Raw genomic sequence first — 20,323 nt, 5'->3', positions numbered from 1 at the left:
TCAAATTGTGCCGAGGAGGTTTAGGTTGGATACTGGGAAAACTCCTCCTGGAAAGGGCTGTCCAGCCCCTGCACAGGCTGCCCTGGGCAGAGGTGGAGTCCTCACCCCTGGGGTGACTTAACAGCTGTGTGGATGTGGCACTTGGGGACATGGGTTAGTGGTGGCCTTGGCAATGCTGGGAGAGTGGCTGAACTCAGTGGTCTCAGATGGTTTTTCCAACCTAAATGATTCCGTGATTCCAGGGGGTTGGAAATTCTGGCCTTACATAAGGAATGCATCTCCTCCTCTCAGACATGAAAATGAACATTTGGGTACCACTGCCCAGCTCAAGATGACCCAGTGGCACCATCAGCTGTGACAGACACATGTGCACATCCCACAGCCCCCGAGGCAATCAGGGTTTGGAGTCTGTCCCACTGGAGCATGGCTCAGTGTCACACACATATTCTCACAGGTGAGCTCAGCCTGTGCACAGCTGAGCTGCACAAGCCCCTGTGCCTCCCAGCTTTCCGCCAAAACCCCCACCAGAACACAAAGAGGAAGATCCAGTAACAGCTTAATCCACAGCTGCAAATTGCAGAATATCACAGGGTGGCCCCAAATGCCCAGATAACCTCAACTCAGACTGTGCCCTTGCTCTCCACATGCTGAGCCCTCCATGGAGAGAGCCCCCACACTGGGCTACCCTCACTGCCATGGGCAACATGGAGTGGCCCAGCACTGTGTGGGGCAGAAATCACATCAGAAAGCAGAAAGGCAGGAAGCTGGACGAGAAGGAAAACAGGTGGGGGCAGTGCAGGACAGAGAAGGGAAGCACAGAGTCCTGCTGGAAAGGAAAGATCCTTGGCAGCCAGACAGGAAGAATCTCCATCCCAGAGCCTGGAAAGGACAGTGCAGGCAGAGTGTGAGGCCAGCAGGACACAGGGGCTGACACATGGAGAGAAAATTCACCTGGGAATGGTGACTGGGCCATGCTGGCCAGATCAGAACCTCCCCAATAACCTGAGGGCCTGTCTCTTTGCATTGCAGGTGGAAACCCCTGCCAACCCCCCGAGCCCCTCCCCAGCAGCCCTCACCTACCAGCACTTCCAGGTCATTGCCACCGAGATCCAACTGCTCTAACTTGACAAGGAAGGAGAGGGAGCTGCGAGGCACAGGGCACAGAGAGATAAAACAAGAAATAAAGAGCGGAAGGTTAGCACCTGGGACACACATTGCACAAACCACACCATCTCCAGTAACTCCTGCAGCAGGTGGGGCAATCTGGCCTTTCCCACAGTCCCTCTGAGCCCAGCACTTTGTGGAGCTGCTCCCTTCCCCAGGCCAGACTGCTCACCCCAGGGAATGGTTCAGAGGCTCCAGCAGTCCCACCAGTACCAGTTTGCCCTCTGCTCCCCCCACCACAACAACCCTGTGATTGCAAGCACAGCAGGTGAGCAGCCACACCTTCCCACGGCTGCTGCTCCCCAGCGAGGACAGGGAGCTGGGCACGGACTGACAGGCAACAGGAGGGGCTCAGCAGAGGACAGGACATGTGTGGGGGGCAAGGGGAGCACACAGCTGCAGGGAAGGGAGCAATGACAAATTCCACAGCCTTCCCCAAACAGGATGCTCGTGCTTCTGAAGAGGAAGGGAACACGACAGTGGCCTGATGTCTCGGGTGAGGGGAGTGGTACAGACAGAAGCTCACGATGAAGGCACTGCACAGGACCTGTCCTCACCCACACCAACAGCCCTGAGCACCCCACACACCACACCTGGGGCTGGGCCAGCCCTGCAGTCCCACAAACCCATGGGGGGGTTCTCATGACATGGTCCAGGTGCTCACACCTGAGTCTGACCCATCCACTCCAGCTCCCCAGAGGGCTGCTGCCCCTTACTGTGTGCCAGCTGCCAGCCCTGCCCACTCCCCCAGCAGGGAACAGCTTCATTCTCCTCTTCAGGAACTGTCCAAACAGAGAAATCCCCACATTTCTCTGGAAACAGGTCCCCCTCTCAAGGCTACCCAAACCAGGGCTGTTGGGGGTGCAATAAAAGGGAACTGTCTTGCCTGTAAAAACATCTGGGCTATGCAGGAAAATGAATTTCCTGCTGCATGCAGCGGTGGATTTTGAGATAAACTCCAGCAAAGCTTTATCAGCAGTTTCACCCAGAGGACCCTGCTGCACAGCACTCCTTCACCATGAATGTGCACCAACTTTGACTCCTCTGGAGGTGATGCAGCCCTGACTGTCCCTCTGCACCTTCACAGCCTGAATTCCCAAAACAGGAACAAGTGACCTGGAGAATCCACATCTGGGGGATCCACAGACAGCCCTGAGTGTCCCTCTGCACCTTCACAGCCTGAATTCCCAAAACAGGAACAAGCAACCTGGGGAATCCACACTGATGACATCTGGTAAAAGGCCTCAGTGTAGGCCACCCTCCACCATTCCACAGGAATCCAGGAGAGCTGTCCTTCCCAAGTCTCTGGCTGCATCCCAGCTGCATGGGAGAAATGAGGGTGATCACCTGCTGCACAAGCTGCACCATTCCAGAGCTCAGTCAATATCAGAAGACTGACCAATTACATGGAATTCTGGCAAACAAAGGTCACTGCAAGATGGACCTTTCAAAAAGCTCTACAACAACAAAATACCAAAAGGACCCTGATGCATTTTGCTGCTCCAAACTCTCAGCATTGAAGCCCACCTCTCTATTCACTAGGCTCAGGAACCCTGGCAACAAAGCACCAGCCATTTCTTGTTTAAGTCATTCTCCTCTTTGGCAAGGCCCCCTGACCTCATTTAGAGCTGTTTTTGTGCAGCCAGTCAGCCAAGGGCCTGAGGCAGAGAACCCCACAGCATCACTGAAAGGGGTTTGGCCATGGCCTGCCATCCTGTACTCGACTGACACCTCTGATCAGAACCACCTTAGCCTTCAAGATCCATGTTCTACTTCTGGAAATCACCCCAAAATACTATTTGGGGAATTGGGGAGTGTCCTGGTTTGAAAAATGACAGGGAAAGATGAAAAGAAGCTGAATTTGCATTACAGAGTGAGTATCAAACCTGCATTAACCTTCCAGTGAAAACACCAAAATCTCACAGCACACTACCAGCATCCTGCTGGATGGCACCCAAATCTACCAAAGGGCGACTGGGAGCACTGGGCAAGAGAGATCTACCCAGAAACCCAGCACTGGGCAGGAGAGATCTACCCAGAAACCCAGCACTGGGCAGGAGAGATCTCCCCAAACACCCAGCACTGGGCAGGAGAGATCTCCCCAGAAACCCAAGGGCTGTGGCTACAGACTGAATTCTCAAGACTCCAGAGACTTGGTGGCTCTGAGATGGCCAAAAGCTACTGGGAGTAACTTCTCTGCTGTGGTGTTGATGGATTTTTAGGATAAGGTGAGAGATGAGAATTTGACTCCAAGTTCTCAGAAGGTTGATTTAGTATTTTATGACATTATATTATATTAAAAGAAATTATATACTAAAACTATACTAAATAAAGAGAAAGGATACAGACAGAAGAATGAATAATAAAAACTTGTGACTCCTCAGAGAGTCTGACACAGCTGGCTGTGATTGGTTATTAAGACAACACAATTCACATGGAACCCATGAAAGAATCACCTACCACATTCTAAAGCAGCAAAACACAAGGAGAAGCAATCAGATAATTATCATTTACATTTTTCTCTGAGGCTCCTCAACTTCCCAGAAGAAATCCTGGTGAAGGGATTTTTCAGAAAACATCACAGTGACACTCTGCAGTTTGGAAGCTCAGCCCTGGATGAAGCTGCTGCACCCTTTGCTGACATGGGGTCAGCCAGCTGTGGTAGCTGCCTGTGTGAGCACCAGGACAGGAACAGACACAAGAGCAGCCACACCAGGACCCCAACTCCTCTGCTTGCCAGTTCTCAGCCCACAATAAGTGTCCAAGGCCAGGCTGGACGAGGCTTGGAGCTCCCCGCACCTTGGAAAGTGCCCCTGCCCAAGGCAATAATGGGCTGGAACATCATGAGCCTTAAGGTCCTTTCCAACCCAAACCATCCTGGGGTTCCATGATAAGGAGCTCTAATCCCTGCCCAAGGCAATGGGCTGGAATGTGATGAGCCTTGAGGTCCCTTCCAAGCCAAACCATCCTGGGGCTCCAGAATAAGGAGCTCTAACCCAGATTGCCCTGTGTGGTGACACTCCACATGGGACCATCTCAGCTGTCCCTTCCTGTCACCTTTCTGTGACAGGGTCACTGCTGGGCACAAGGGATGTGCTGGCTGGCATCAGACCAGGCCATTTGTGATTCTGATCTGTGCTCCTACAGGGGTAGTGCCAGCAGACAAACTGAGCTCCTGCCAGGAGCTGTAATCTGAGGACAGGTGTGACAGCAGCTGCACACATCACACCTTCCCTGAGGAGTTCAGGTGGCCCCAAAACAACTGCTGCTCAAAAGGAACTGCAAGAGAGCTGTGAAGACAGCTGTGACAGCAGCTGCACACATCACACCTTCCCTGAGGGGTTCAGGTGGCCCCAAAACAGCTGCTGCTCAAGAAGGAGTCAGCAGAATCCTTTCAGTGACTCCAAGGCAAGCTGGGGGAATCATCAGTGGGATGCATGAGCAGGCAGGCAATGAGCTGACAGAGCTGCTGGAGGGCAGAAAACTCAACAAACTCTGATAGAGCCAGAGCAAAGACTGAAGTAGCAACTGGGCAGTTCTCCACGTCCATCCACCTGAGAGCATCACCTCCGCCATGAACCATGTTCCCTGCCATGAACTCATCCCTATCCCTGACTCCAGCACATGGAACAACACTTACCTCTTCTCCCTTGCTGGCTTAGCTTTGCTGCAGGGGAGGCAGTTATCCCACCCAGAATAAACAGGAGGGATATCCAACAGAACAGATGTCAAGAGCAAAATGGACCCTTCAGCTGTGCTCCTCAAATCCTGAACCTCACTGTGCACAGAGCTCCTCCTACACACCCATCCACAGTTTTCTCTTTCTTTCCAAAATAATCCACCCTGCTCCGGCTCTTCAGGAAAAATGGGGTTCTCACTATTTCCAGCAGCTGGTTTTGGGAGCCCTGCCTATTCTAAACCAATCCTTACACAGGCTGAGTGCAGACTCTGAACATCCTTTGCTACTCTTCAGCCCTGCACCATCCTCTCCCTCCTCGCCCCAATTTAAGGAAATCCAGCAAGGTGCAGCCAATTTGTGCCCAGCCTGAGCCCTCCCCAGCCAGGTGATGGTGCCTGCCCTGGTCCCTGAGGGAGCAGCAGGAAGGACCAGGCAGGAGACTCCTGCAGCCCCCAGACAGACACTCACGTGGGGAGAGTCTTTAGCAGGTTCTCACGCAGCTCCAAAGTCACCAGGTTTGCCAAACTGCAAGAGAAAAGGGAGCAAGAAAGCCAGGTTCACTGGACAGGGCTCAGGGATACCAGGGGCTGCTCATGTCCCTTCCCTTGGAACCACCCCTGGTGTCCTGTGCAATGCATGAGTGTGCACATGTGGATGGAGATGTGAACAGACACACGATGAAAATGGCTCTGTGGACACAGGTGCTTGCTGCAGCCACAAGGAACAACACTGTGCCCATACTCAGGACAAGGAACACGCTGCCACAACAGGACTGCCTCCCCAGAAAGGTCAAACCCCTCTCATGAGGAAGGGCAAACCCCATGGGAGAGGCACTGCACCCCACGAGGCCACTGGCCAGCAGCACAAATCTGAATCAAACATCATCAGGCAGCTCACACCTGCTTGGAAAGGGGCAAATGGGCACTGAGAGCACAGGGAAAACTGGACTGAGGAGACTGGATCAATCCTTGCTGTGCCACAAACCCCAGCAGGGAGCAGAACCTCAGTAGGAAGGTGTTTTAACAACCCTGGCTTGTCCCTGCAGGTGCTGCCACTGTCCTGGTGCCAGCAGCAAGGTGTCCCCAGCCCAGCCCTCCCCAGAACAGGCCATACTCACTTCCCAATGTCAGTGGGGAGGCTCTGCAGGGACACATCGTTCAGGGCCAGGTGGCCCAGGCTCCGAAGCTGGGTGAAGCCCTCAGGCAGCCTGTGAGAACATGAACAGACTCCATTAATGCTGTGTGCAAAGCACACAATGCCCCAAAACACTCATATCCACCAAAGCCAATCTCATCCCAGCTTGCATCAACGTGTGGAAAGGAGAACAGGAGCCATCACCAACCCTGGCTGCTGATCCAGAACAAGCTCTGCTTCCCAGAGCACAAAACCCACCTGCACCAGACATTACCTGTCCAGGATGGCAAACCCAGCCCTGCAGTACCTGAGCACAAATCCCAGTCTAAACCCTGCCATGGGAGCATTTACTTGAGGAAAGGAGGGCTCCCAAGGATTCCAAGTGCCCAAAACAAAGGATATCCCTGCAGATGGCATTGCAGCACTCCCCAGGGCCAGGCACCATCACAACACACCCAAGGTGTGACAGAACAGGGAAAAGCCCTGGAAGGAAATTCCTGGAGGAAATTGCTCTGCAGGCAGCTCATACAGATCCCTCAGCACCCACCCCCCAACTCATCTGACCTTGAGCAGAAAAGCTCTGACAAATAACTCCTGGTGCAGAAAGTGCTGGTCACTCCTGTGGTGCAGGGATTGTCACCAACAGGGAAGCTTGTCCCACAGCAGCAGGGCCTGGCACCAGGAGAGGGAGCAGAGTTAATGTGCCTCAAACCTGGGCAGCACCTGCCCTGAGCACAAAGGGACACCTGGGACCACACAGGGACCCTGCAGCAGGACACCAGTGCCTGGAAATTTGGCTCACTGAGGCACGGGAGCCACACTGGATCCCAAATTTATGCATTAAAAGCTCCAGAGTACTGAAGGACAATTCCTGCTTGGGCACAGCTCTGGGCACTGAGATAAAAGGGGTACAAAGCATAGCTGTCCTTAGTTCTGAATAATAGAGAGGTGGAAAAGGGGCTAAGAGGGGGCAAAAAGGGCAGAGAGTGGGGCCCAAAAGGGGCTCTGGGGTGCAGAGCATTGCATGCAGGCTTTTTCTGCTCTGCAGCACAAGCCCTTATCCATTCAGGCTTGTGACCAGTGCAAAGAGAGCAACAAACTCATTGCAAGAGGACAGAAGTCCTCACTGCTGGCACCAGTACAACAGCAGCTCATCACTCACAGCCCCAGGCCCCGAGGATGGAGCTCACTCAGCTCCTCCAGCACCAAGCGTTCCAGTGCCAGGAGAGCAGACACTGCAGCTTTGGAAGAGGCAGGGCAACCCCAGCCTTGGCTTCACAAGGACAAAATTATAAAATGAAGATCAGAGAAAGCCAGGCACAATGTGCAATCCCAGTTCTCCCTCTCAGCTGGACTAATGGGCTGCATGTGCCTTCCTACCTGGAGAGAGGATTCCCACTGAAGTCTGCGATTTCCAGGGATTTGCAGAACTTGATGCTCTCAGGAATTTCTGGAATGTCTGGAAAAAAACAGGTGAAAGAACAAAAGAGGCATGAGAAAATGGGACAGCAGTTAGTGGTGGCAGCCTGAGACACAGCAGCACAAGCCCAGTCAGAGCTGAGGAGCGCTGAGGGCGAGGAGGGCACAGCTTCCCCCCAGCATGAGGGCACGGTGGGGTTCGGGCACCGCTGCTGCCCAGCTCTGGGCTCACCGTTGCGGGAGATGTCCAGCTCCACCAGCTGCATGAAGTTGGCCACCTCGGGGGGCAGCCTCTGGATCTCATTGTCGCTCAGGCCCAGCTTGCGCAGGTTCAGGAGCCTGAAGAAAGGCTGGGACAAAGGGACACAACGGGGTCAGCAGCAGCAACTCTGGGGTCAACACCACATCCTCATCTCAGGGGAAGCCTGAGCATCCCCCCTGAGAGCCTGCCTGCTCCCACCACCCCATCCCACCAGGGGCAGCCACTGCATGGATCAGAACCCCCATGAAGGGATTCTTGTATTTGTGGGGTGCCCCAACAAAGGTGAGGAATGATGAATCTGACTCCGTGTTCTTAGAGGGCTAATTTATTATTTTACGATCTATATTATATTAAAGAATACTATAGTAAAGAATACAGAAAGGATACAGACAGAAGGCTAAAAGATAATAACAAAAAACTCATGACTCTCCAGAGCCTCACACAACTTGGCCGTAATTGGCCAATAGTAAACACAATTCACATGAAACCAATGAAACCTGTTGTTAAACAATGTCCAAACACATTCCAAAGCAGCAAAACACAGGAAAAGCAAATCAGATAATTATGGTTTTCATTTTTCTCTGAGGCTTCCCAGGAGAAGAATCCTGGGCAAGGGGATTTTTCAGAAAATATGATGGTGACAAGGGATGGGGGTACAAGAAAAAAGGCATGAATGAGTTCAGGTTGATCATTCGTTTAGCATCTGGGACCCCACTGCTCTCCTCCCTCCTGCACAGGACACAGACCAGACATTCCCCGTTTCCTACAATAACAGCTCCCCTCAGGCTCTGAAGCCCAGCACCACAGGGAGGTCACCTAGAGCAGCTTGCAGCAGTCACCTGAGTTTGTGGGGCAGGTTCAGAGGACCAACAAAGGAGAAACACAGGAGAGCAGTAGCCCAGAGAGCTGTCCCTGCTGCTGCACAGCATGTTTGGTGAGGACATCAGGAGCAGGTGCCAGGTGGAAAAGGCACAGGTGAGCTGTTAGCACGGCCCCAGGTAACACTGAACTAAACAAGGCATAAAAACTCCTTTCTAGAAACACCACAGCCATGGGAATGGTGGCTGGAAGGGCCCTCACAACATCTGACTTTTTCACACATCCCTCGGGGCTCCCAGAAGTCCATCAGCTGCAAATGGGAAATTCCAGGATCCACCAATCACTCCTTCAAGTCACCACAGCCCCAGCGAGCTCAGTAAACACAATGGACTGTAATTATCAACTGACCACATACTGCAGCTGATCCTAACCACTGCCAGAGGTCAGCTCCTGGACAGGATGGGAACCAGGGCTGGGGTGTTCGCTGCATTTCCTGGAGTGTTTCTGAGTGCTGGGAACAACAAACAACAACGTGGGGCCACTGCAGAAACCGCTCACAAGTGACCGAGGACAAACTCAGGTCTGGGCAGGGACAGGCACAGGCCATGTCTAAATTACATCACCCCGTGTTTGTCCCCAGCAGAGGCAGGGAGGGGCCACAGCAGCACAGGAGAGGCAACCCTGGGGTCATCCTGAGGTCCCAAAGCACGGCCAGGGTCAGGGCTCCTCCTGCAGCCCACACTGACAGGGACCAGACCAGAGCAGGCTCTGAGCCCCCCTCCTCAGGTGCCTTTCCAGGAGCACAGGAGCTGCTGGGCAGGGCTCCCCAGGAACTCCTGGAGCCTTTCCAGGTGCCTTTCCAGGTAGCCACCTGCACAGGAGCTGCTGGGCAGAGCTCCCCAGGAACTCCTGGTGCCTTTCCAGGTGCCTTTCCAGGTAGCCACCTGCACAGGAGCTGCTGGGCAGGGCTCCCCAGGAACTCCTGGAGCCTTTCCAGGTGCCCACCTGCACAGGAGCTGCTGGGCAGGGCTTAACAGGAACTCCTGGTGCCTTTCCAGGTACCTTTCCAGGTGCCCACCTGCACAGGAGCTGCTGGGCAGAGCTCAACAGGAACTCCTGGTGCCTTTCCAGGTGTCCACCTGCATAGGAGCTGTTGGGCACAGCTCCCCAGGAACTCCTGCAGGTACCTCCAGGTGTGGAGCACCCCCAACACTGCAGAAAACGAGCACAGAGCAGAGCAAAGGAGGAGCAAACAGAACCCTGAGAAGATGCACAGGGCACAAGGGAGCTGCTCCCCCTCCTGCAGTGACCACCACAAGCTCTGCAGGTGTACCTGGAGCAGTTTCTGCATACACCCAAGGCTCTGCAGCTCCAATCCCACAGGACACACTGCTGGGCTCAGGTGTGTGTCTGATGGGCACAAACCCCAGCTGCTCTCCTGCTCCCACTCTGCACAGGGGTGTGATCAGGGATGGACAGCACTGACGGGAAATTCACACCTCTGATGTCCTAAAGGACCATAATAACTGTGCAATGAGTAAATAAATTTAAAGATAACCCCTCTCACCAGCTCATCAGTGGCCCTGTTTAGCTCAGTTTATCTCATGCAGACCAGCTCAGTGAAAAGGAAGTGGGTGAAAGTCTCAATGACAACAAAGATCCAGAGGAGCAGGAGTTTACAGACTTGATTTGCTATTGTTTCCTAGAGCCTTCTCCTAATTTTAGAATGCAAGGAAATTCCAGACAAGACATGGTGCTGGCCTGCCAGAGTCTGCACACTGGAAAACAACCACAGGGGCTGAGCACTGCTGCCCAGGGCACAGGGGGCCTCAGAACACATCTCCACACTTTTAAAGGACAATTTAGGTGTATTAAATGAATAAACCCAGGCTGCGTGTGGTGCAGCAGCTCCCAGCTCCTTTCTTTTTCTTAGAAAAAAGGTTTCTGAACCCCCTGGCACTGCCAGAGCTGGGCACAGCCCACGTGCAGAACTGCAGGAGCTGTGTCCCCCTTGGCAGAATCACTTACACTGGACCTGAATAAAACATGTAGATGTGACAACAAGTAAAACCAGCCAACAGTGGTAGCCAGAAAAACAAATGTGAGAATTGCAGTGTTTTCATGCCTGAATGCAGGTTTTATGTTTGCCAAAGAGAGATGGCAAGAGGATGTGACCAAGAGCTGCAAACGCTGCCTCTGGCATGAATTTCCATGTCATTTCCAGCTCAGTGTTCTGGGAGCTGAAGCCTTCAGCTCAGCCAACAACTCAAAGCAAAGGCTGCACAGGAGATTCACTTGTGACACTTGAAAGTGAGAACAAAATGATTTTTAAATTCTTACTAGAACTAAGAGTGAAATCTTGATTACACGTCTCTGCAGACTGGCAATTATCCCTTTTGCTAATCAAAGCTTATCCCAATTCCCAGAGCTGACAAAGCAAACCCCTGGATTTGGCACCACATTTAAAGAGAAACTCCCCCCAAACTTCAATGTTTGCTGATCTATAAAATAAAATAACACCAAATCTGCCCAACCCAGATCCCTCAGTGTCCAAACTGGACTCAGAGTAGATTAAAAACAGAAGTTTGAAAAAAAGGTAAGCCCAATCTCTCCCTGTTTCCTGGCAGCCCAAAGCCCACAAGGACCAGCACAGAAAAATTCCAGCACACAGGAATCCAGAATCAGCACAGGAATATTCCAGCATCTCAGAGTGCGATGGAAGTTATCACTAACAAAAAAACCCTAAAAACATAAGAGCAGCTGGGTGTCACTGGGGGAAAAAGCCTTTGCCAAGCAGGGTGCACTACAAAGATATTCTCTGTTGAAGCATGGGAGTATTCACAGGGTAGATAAGGCAGAAAACAGCTACAAAACTGTCCTGCAATGCAAATTCAGGGACATAAGCTCTTAAAATGCCCACAGCAGACACAGTGCAGCCAACTGGAAATACATTAAATAGTCATTAATTAGGGACAGGTATAAAGAGTTTGTGAAGAACCATATGCCAAAAGGTAAGAAATGCTCCACAAAATGACAACACTGCAAAAAAAGGCAGAAAACTGTGAAATTCAGGTTCCTCAGCAGGTTTTCAGATGTAACATCCTCCCTCAGCAGCCCCTTGAGAGCCAAATGTATGCAAACACATTCAAGTGTTTCGCTAAGTTCTGAAACTAAATTAACTTTAAGAAAGACAAAAGGGGGCAACCTAGACCCATGGCTTTTTCAGTCAAAAGGGACTGAGCTATGACCAGATATAATATCCTTCCAATCCTTTGTGTATCACAGACCTCCATCACAGAGCCATGCAATAATTCATGGTGGAAGGTACCTGGGAGATCTCCAGTGCAGCTCCTGCTCAGGACAGGATGAGGATGAGGCCAGGGAAGGCTGCTCAAACCATAGGGGATGGCCCAAAACGCCTCGGGGCCCTGGCTCCACCACATGCCCTCCTCCCAGGGCAGCCTCTTGGCCCCAGTGAAACCAATAAAACCCCTCAAACACCCCTCACTGCTGCCGCCAGTCACACACTGAGTGTGGTCAGCATCACCCATGGGATGGAACCAGCAGAATTTGGCCAAACCCCGCCCAGTGACACCCCACAATCCCTCCACATCCACAAGTCCCACAGCTCCTCTCTACAGACCTGCCTCTTGCTTTCTGCATCCTGTCCTTGGCACAGGGTGGGTTTTTTTCCCCCCTAAACTGGAGATTGGAGACACCTGGTACTGGGATTTCAGTGCTGAACTCTGTTTTGACTGGAAGGTATGTGATGGCAGCTTTGGGGTGCCAAACCATAGAAAGGTTTGGGTAGAAAGGGACCTTCAAGATCACCCAATCCCACTTGCTGCTATGGGCAGGGACACCTTTCACTGTCCCAGACTGCTCCAAACCCTACCCAGCCTGGCCTTGGACATTTCCAGGGATGGGGCAGCCACAGTGTCTCTGGGCACCCTGTGCCAGGGCCTCCCCACCCTGCCAGGGAACAATTCCTGCCCAATATCCCATTCATCCCTGCCCTCTGGCAGTGGGAAGCCATTCCCCTGGTGCTGTCCCTCCAAGCCCTTGTGCAAAGTCCCTCTCCAGCTTTCCTGCAGCCCCTGCAGGTACTGAAAGCCTGCACTAAGGTCTCCTAGAGCTCTCTCTTCTCCCAGCTGAACAATCCCAAGTGTCTCAGCCTTTCATCACTGGAGAGGTGCTCCAGCCCTCTAATCATCCCTGTGGCCTGCTCTGGGCCAGTTCCAACTGGCTGATTTATGCAGGAGTGACAAAGGATGAAACTCCACACAATTATTAGCGAGCCGTCTGATCCAGAGCACTGCATTTGACATCAGTTCATGGAAGAGGAAACCCCAGTGCTGACAGCAGGATCACACAGTGACAGCCAAAGCTGTGCCCAAAATGAGCCCGTCCAGGTCAGCCCCTGCAGCAGCCAAGCACCGTGTCCAGTTCTCGGCCCTCAGTTTGGGGAGGATGGTGAGATGCTTGAGCACATCCAGAGGAGGCAACGAGGCTGGAGAGGGGCTGGGAACACAAACCCTGTGAGGAACGTTTGAAGGAGCTGGGGGTGCTCAGCCTGGAGAAGAGGAGGCTTAGAGGTGACCTTATTGCTCTCTACACCTTCCTGAGGGGAGGCTGCAGACAGGCGGGGTCAGTCTCTCCCACTGGGCAGCACTGACAGAACCAGAGGACACAGTCTCAAACTACATCAGGAAAGGTACAGGTTGGGTATTAGGAATAAATTTTTCACTGAAAGAACAATAAAGCCCTGGAATGCTCTTCCCAGGGAGGTGGCAGAATCACCATCTCTGGATGTGTTTAAAAAAAGCCTGGACATGGCACTTGGTGCTATAGTCAAGGTGTTAGGGCATGGGCAGAGGTCTCTTGCAAGCTCATTATTCTGTGGTTCTGTGAAGCAGAGCCAGCCCAGCCATGCTCACCCTCATGGGGAGGCCAGTCCTGCCCCAGGAACACTCCCACACCCCACTCTGGGCTGGCCTGGTGTTACCCACAGGAACAGGAGCAGGCTCAGCCGGTTTGGGAACCAGACACGCTGGGAGCAGCACACACAGCCTGCCCTGCCACACTCACCTTTGGCTCCTGCCGAGCAGGGGAACACCTGGGCAGCCCCACGCACCCACGGCTGACCCTGCACATGATCCTCCAGCATGGCCAACGCCCACTGGCACAGCCGGCCAGCCAGCAAGGGGCACCAAAGTCCCTGTCCCTGGGGAACCGCGAGGTGTGCCTGTACCTCAGGCAGGGCACAGCTCCAGGCCCACAGGGAAGCAGAGTGCTCCTGGGAGGAAGGAGATGCCCATCTGAGCCAGGAACAACCCAAGGTGTGCCTGCACCTCAGGCAGGGCAGGGCACAGCTCCAGGTCCACAGCAGAGTGCTCCCAGGAGGAAGGAAATGCCCACCTGAGCCAGGAACAACCCTCTGCCCTCATAACCCAGCGTGGCACAATGGGCCAGCACCAGCAGCATGGATGGGTGACACTGGAGGAGGCACTGGCCAAGCTCAGGATGAGATGAGCCACTCCTGAGCAGGGACAACAGGACCCCTGTGTTGTCATTATGTATCAAGAGTTCTATTGTCATTACATTGCAAATGTTCCATATTGCTAGTTTCATACCTCCTTGATGTTTCTTGTAGGCATCTCCTCTAGCACTGACTCCTCCTTGTCCTTGCAGCAGCCAACTGACTCTAGATCCCACCAATCCACTCTTTTATAACACTGTTCTTATTGGCTACAGGTGTGGCCTGTTAACATCAGGCCTGCTCCTAATCTTTAGTAACTGGTTCAGCTGCAACTCTTTAGGGGATAAGATTAGATTCTGTACCACCTTCATTTACCCATACTGTATCCCCTTATACCCCTTCCTCACCCCCTGCATGGGGAAACAACTGTCCTGCTCCAAACCTGCCCCAGAGACTGAACCTGTCCTCAGCCTGGAGCAGCACCAGGGAGGCATCCCAGGCCCTGCAGGCTCCAGAACGGAGCTGCCAGGCATGTCCAGACAGCAGGGGATGTTCTGGAGAACCAACAGCCCCAGAAATGCACAGGGGCAGGTGGAGGAGGGACAGGCTGTCAGGGACAGCAGCTCGCTCCACAAGGCAACCTGCAGCACAGAGATCCATGCAGAGCCACGCAGGGGGTGAGCCTGGAAGGGACCTGCTGTCCCAGGTGGTCCAAGCTCTGCTCAGAGAGAGGTCAGCTACAGCCCCTGGGGCAGGATGTGCACACACAGCAATGCCTTGTGACATGCACACACATCAGAGTCACATGTGACATGTATTCACACAGCAGTCACATGTGACACGCACACACAGCAGTCAGACACATGCACACACACATCACACATGACATGCATGCACAGCAGTCACACACATGTACACACACCGCAGAGTCACATGTGACATGCATACACACAGCAGTCACACACATACCAGAGTCACATGTGACATGCATACACACACAGCATAGTCACAAGTGACATGTACACACACAGCAGAATCTCAAAGGGCCCTCTAAGCCCATTCTCTGTCCTTAAGGAACCATCTGCAGCAGGTTCCATCCCCTCCCTGCCGTGACCAAGCCTCCAAGTTGTGTCTGTCCAGCTGATGTGATGTGTCTGTGAAGCTCCCAGCAAGAGTGCTGAGGCTGCAGCAGAGCCCCAGGACATGAACAAAGGGCTGCTGGGGCTGTGAGGTGACCTAAGAGAAGCACAGTGTCCAGTGATGCCAGGAATTCAGACACCACCCCCACATCTCCCTCCTGCTGCAGCTGATGCTTGGCAGAGCCTTGGTCCGCCCCCCACTCACTCATTCAGCCAGACCAAGAGGTGGAAAATGAAAAAGGGAGAAAGGACAATGGATAAAAGGCTCAGGACAAACCCTCTGAGCCACCACTCAGCTATGCCATTTCCCAGAAAGAGTAAAGTCCCAAGGGCAGGCCTGGAAAGCCAACCATGAGGATTGGGGACAGAGAGGCAGACTGGCTGTGGGGTGACAGTGCTGGGCCACCACAGCCACCCCCACGCTGGCCCAGGGGGCTGCTGCAGCTGCTCTGGCAAGGGGGAACGGGCTGCAGGCCTGGAACCCCCTGATGGAGCATGGCAGGGTCAGGGACAGAGCCACCGAGCTCCCTGGCAGCCCGCTGGTGTCTGCAGCAAGCTCCGAGCCCTGTGCCCATCCCTGTGCCCACAAGGGCAACACCAGCCTGGGTGCTCCTGCACACCTGCAGGAGATGCACCTGCACTGCCAGGGAAACACAGAAAGTGTCTGGCTGCTGAGCCTGGCTCCTGGAAAACACCAAATGTGACTGCAAGCAGGCTGATCCCCCCTCCCAGGCCAGCACCACCACTCTTTCCCAAACCTTTGTTTTCCTGAGGCTACAAAAAAAGGGTTTCTGGCCTAAGCAGGGCTAAGCTCCAGCTCTCCCTTCACCTGGTGTCTAATCTCATAATGTCATGGGAAGGGAGCCAGGATATAGGGGAGTCTTTGTTCCCCAGCATCACCTCGTGCTCCCCATGTTCTCACCTGTACCTGTGAAAAGAGGTACAGACAGAGAGGAGGACAGACAGACAGACAGCTGGGCTCCTCCATGGAGAAGGAGCCATGCTGTGCTCAGCACAGCTTGTGGAGCTGCCTTGGCCCCAGGACCCTCCTGCTAAGAGCAGACACAAAGGGGGGACTGCCCAGTGTCCTCACAGGCTCTGGGGACATCCTTCCCCCAGCCCAGCAGCTTTAGGCAGGTTCCAGTGCAGAACCTCTGCAGGTACCAAACAGCAGCACTGCTGGAGCAGAGCAGGACACGTGCCAGGGGAAAAGGAGGCAAGCACCAGCCTAACCACAGAGCTACAACAATGCCACACTCATGCCAAGGGCTCTGGAAGCAGGTGGTGACAATTTGCACAGCTGGAATCAGGAACAGGCTCTACACCACAAGCACACAATCTTGGCTCTGGAATGGGACAGAGACTCTGCTCCTGCAGCCAAACCACCATGGTGCTCCCAGCTCTGCTGCCCGAACAGCAAGGCTCAGACACCTCCCTTGTAGGTGTTCTCTCCTCACACAGGGCACCATTTACCAGTGCTGGTGCTTGGCACCAATTAACAGCAGACTCAAACTGACTGGCACCATCAGTTTGTTATCCTACAGTGAAAAAAACTCTCATACCTTCTCTGTAAACTTCCAGGGCAGCTCCACACAACATCGCCTCCTGCTCTTCTTCCTTTTTCCTTCTGCAGGACCAGCCAACTCCTTCCTGCCCCTTGCACAGCCACCTGAGTCTGTCTGTCCCTCACAGCACATCCTGACCCTTCCTGCTCACAGCACAGCCAGCAAACTCTGACTCTGAAGGACTCTCACCCAGCTAACCCCCTCTTTTCTAACACCCATCCTTATTGGACACACCTGGGACTATTAAGGATAAGGCTGTCCCCACTCTTCGGTAATTAGTACAGCTGCAATTCATCAGGGGTGAGATTGCCTTCAGCACCATCTCTACTCTTTTACAACCTGTTCTCCCACACTCCTCTTCTTCAAAAACAACCTGTGACAAGCCAGGCTGCCCCAGGCAGCAGCCCTGGGCCAGCAGTGCTGGTAACAGGTGATTTTCTCCAGGGACCAAGCACCCCAGCCGTGCCTGTTGTGTGGCCACTCCTCCAACAGGAGCCAAGGGCTCCAAGGCAGAGGTTCTGCCAACCCTTCAGCCCTGGAAGTGCCCATGCTAAGGTGCTCCTCAGTCTCCTCACCCCTCATTTCTCCTCAGAGAATTTCAAGCCCACCAGTCCAGCCATGCTAGAGCAGTCCCTGCCTCCAGCAGGACAGCACACGTTTAATTAAAGGCAGCATCATACTGTGCAGCAGCAAAATAATTACAATGCTCCTTGTGATTCACGAGCAGGAGGGCCTGCTTCCCATGCCACCATGGGCTGGGCTCCCAGATGAGCTCTGAGTTTGTCTCTAGGCTGGATGAATGCATGGGACCCTGCACTGCAGGCAGGAGGTGTCTGTCCATCCATCTGTCAGAGTGCAACACAGCAGCTCCTCTAATGCTGGCAGCAAAACCAGCTCATGCATCTGAGCCTTGTGTTTCCTTCCCATTTTCCTGGTTAAACAAGGGCTTGGCATGTTCCTCCTGCTCCTGGAGGAAGCAGAGCTGCTGCATGCTCCACAGCTGGGCACTGGGACACTCAGCCTGCCTCAGACACCCACAGGTGAAGTGTGAAGAGACCTGGGGCCCTCCTTCCACAGGTATGCTGAGAGATCTCACAGCTGTGCCTTGTCCCTGGGGGAATCCAGCCTGGGACAGAGGCAGGAGGAGCTGGGAGCAGCGACTGCAAAGCAAAACAGGCAGAAGCTGATCAGCTCTAGGGTTAAACCCAGCACTTCACAGTGCTCAAAGGCAGCATGGCACAGGTGAGGCCACAGAACCTGCCTCACCTGTGTGCCATGGCTGGGCAGCCCAGGCCCAGCTCCAGAGGCTGCTCAGCTCCCTCAGCAGAGCAGGACTCACCTCCAGCACAGCCCAGTGCCTCCAGGTGACAGTGAGCAACCCCAAGAGACACCTCTCCCTACAGACAGAAACCAGGAAGGAAATGGTTCTTCCCAGAATAGCTCAATTCAAGAAGAATCACTGAAATCTGATGAGGATAACTGAGTTAACCCGAGCTAAGGTCAAACAAGCTATCACACTGCTGAGAGGTGGGAACATCAGCAGCGGAGCTCCAGCAGAGCAGCCGCAGGGGCACCACAGCCACCATGCAGGTGTCCTTTACCTGGGGACTTGGTCTGAGCCACCTCAGGCAGGGGACACAGACCAGCTGCCCCTTAACATCACCATCTTCCCAGCTGTTACCACCCCATCAGTGCTTCCTTCTCCTCTCCTCACAGCATTTACAGCCACATCCTGAACCACCTCCAGGCCAGTGAACTGACTGCAGGCACAGGGTCACCAACACCTGAAGGGTGGCAATTCACCAATTCACCACCAGTGCTTCCTTCTGCCCTCCTCACAGCATTTACAGCCACATCCTGAACTAGTTCCAGGCTAGTGAATTGTGGCCTGGAAACAAAAAGATCCTCGAAACAGGATCTTATGAAACAGAAAAGAAAGACTCTGGAAAGGAGATACGATAGAATGAAATGCAATTGAAAAAAAATCCAAAAAAACCACAGAAAATCCAGAGATTCAGTGACTACAAGAAAGTGGTCTGGGAGGAGATCAGGTGCAGTGCAAAGGACCAAAAGGGGCCAAAACTAACTTCACAGATGTTGCAAAAGCAGGGGAAAAAATCAAGGAGGAAGACACAACTTGGAGGGGAAAATATGAGGGACATGGCTAGTGAACTGTGGCTGCAGGCACACGGTCACCAACACCTGAAAGGTGGCAATTCAGGCAGTTCAGTCCCAAAGAGACACTGCTGGCATGCCAGCCATGCGCAGCTCTGCAGCCAGAGCCATGGCAGAGGGCATGGAGAAGAGGGCAGAGAGGACACTCCTTGTGTGTCCGCAGCAGGAGAGGCACAGAGGTGTTGGTGAGGCAGGGCAGGGGTACTGGGGGCACCCACAGGAGTGGGCCCACATGCTCCTGCCCACACTGGAGGGGCACTAGGGGCACCCACAGGAGTGGGCCCACATGCTCCTGCCCACACTGGAGGCAGCAGAGGAACAGAGGGAGCTCCTGCCCACACTGGAGGCAGCAGAGGAACAGAGGGAGCTCCTGCCCACACTGGAGGCAGCAGGAGGAGCAGGGGGAGCTCCTGCCCACGCTGGAGGCAGCAGGAGGAGCAGGGGGAGCTCCTGCCCACGCTGGAGGCAGCAGGAGAAGCAGGGGGAGCTCCTGCCCACGCTGGAGGCAGCAGGAGAAGCAGGGGGAGCTCCTGCCCACGCTGGAGGCAGCAGGAGAAGCAGAGCAGCCCCAGCAGGCTGCTCCCTGCCAGCTCCACACGGCCCCCCCCTGCAGCCCGGCGGATTTCCGACTATTTAACCCCGAATCGGGCCTTGAGGAATGCACGGCCAATATCTAAAAGCACTCAAGGGCTGGGAATGCATTCCAGCAAAGACAAAGCGGCTGTCTGGGAGCCAAGGCTCGGCAGCTGCTGCTGCAGCAGGGCTGAGGAATGCTGTCCCCTTCAGAAGGGCCGCGGCAGCAGCTGCTGGGCACACAGCACACGGCCAGCAGCAGGGAGCAGCCCCTGCTCCAGGTGAAACAACAAACCAACCCCAGAAGGGCAGTCCTGAGCCAGGATTGAGCCCAGACACCACAACCGGCATCCCACTGCTGCCGAGGCTGGGAAGTGATCGATGCTGATCTTCCACACGAGGCAGCAGCAGCAGCAAACTCTGGCTGTGTGAAGAGGGGCCCTGAGCACAACCCCAACACCCACAGCCTCCACCTTGCTCTGTGAATGAATATATTTAATACAACCCCACACAACCCCAGCACTCACAGCCCCCACCTTGGTGTGTGAATGAATATATTTAATACAACCTCATACAACTCCAGCACTCACAGCCTCCACCTTGCTCCGTGCAGTGGGATGGGACAAGAAAGAAAGGACCAGAACTGCCTGTGGCAGGCACAGGGCACTTTCCATTGAAATATGTGGAATAATATGCTGTAAATATATGAATAATATACCGTAAATATATGAATATATTTCGTATATAAATATACTGGAATATATGAAATATATTCATATATATATATATACACCATAAAAAAATATATACACACAGTATATGTATACAGTGTGTATATACATATATATGAATATATTTTGTATATTCCAGTATATACATATACTGGAAACTACAAAATACATTCATATATTTACA

The 20,323-nt window shown here is 53.5% G+C and overlaps 1 protein-coding gene across 2 annotated transcripts in view; it reads right to left on the bottom strand.

Annotated features, from left to right (window-relative positions):
- SCRIB (scribble planar cell polarity protein) overlaps positions 1-20,323 on the bottom strand; it is a 128,287-nt gene that overhangs the window by 97,656 nt on the left and 10,308 nt on the right. For both annotated transcript variants that reach the window (XM_058802379.1, XM_058802370.1), the window contains exons 2-6: positions 7,629-7,746; positions 7,358-7,436; positions 5,961-6,050; positions 5,312-5,368; positions 1,081-1,144 (exon numbers count right to left, since the gene is read on the bottom strand). In XM_058802379.1, the coding sequence (XP_058658362.1) occupies positions 1,081-1,144; positions 5,312-5,368; positions 5,961-6,050; positions 7,358-7,436; positions 7,629-7,746 (408 nt within the window). The remainder of the gene's footprint in view (positions 1-1,080; positions 1,145-5,311; positions 5,369-5,960; positions 6,051-7,357; positions 7,437-7,628; positions 7,747-20,323) is intronic.

The sequence above is a fragment of the Ammospiza caudacuta genome, chromosome 1, assembly GCF_027887145.1.
Source record: "Ammospiza caudacuta isolate bAmmCau1 chromosome 1, bAmmCau1.pri, whole genome shotgun sequence".
NCBI classification, from domain to species: domain Eukaryota; kingdom Metazoa; phylum Chordata; class Aves; order Passeriformes; family Passerellidae; genus Ammospiza; species Ammospiza caudacuta.
The sequence above is the reverse complement of the archived record's forward strand: the minus strand, read 5'-3'. Positions and strand labels throughout refer to the sequence as shown.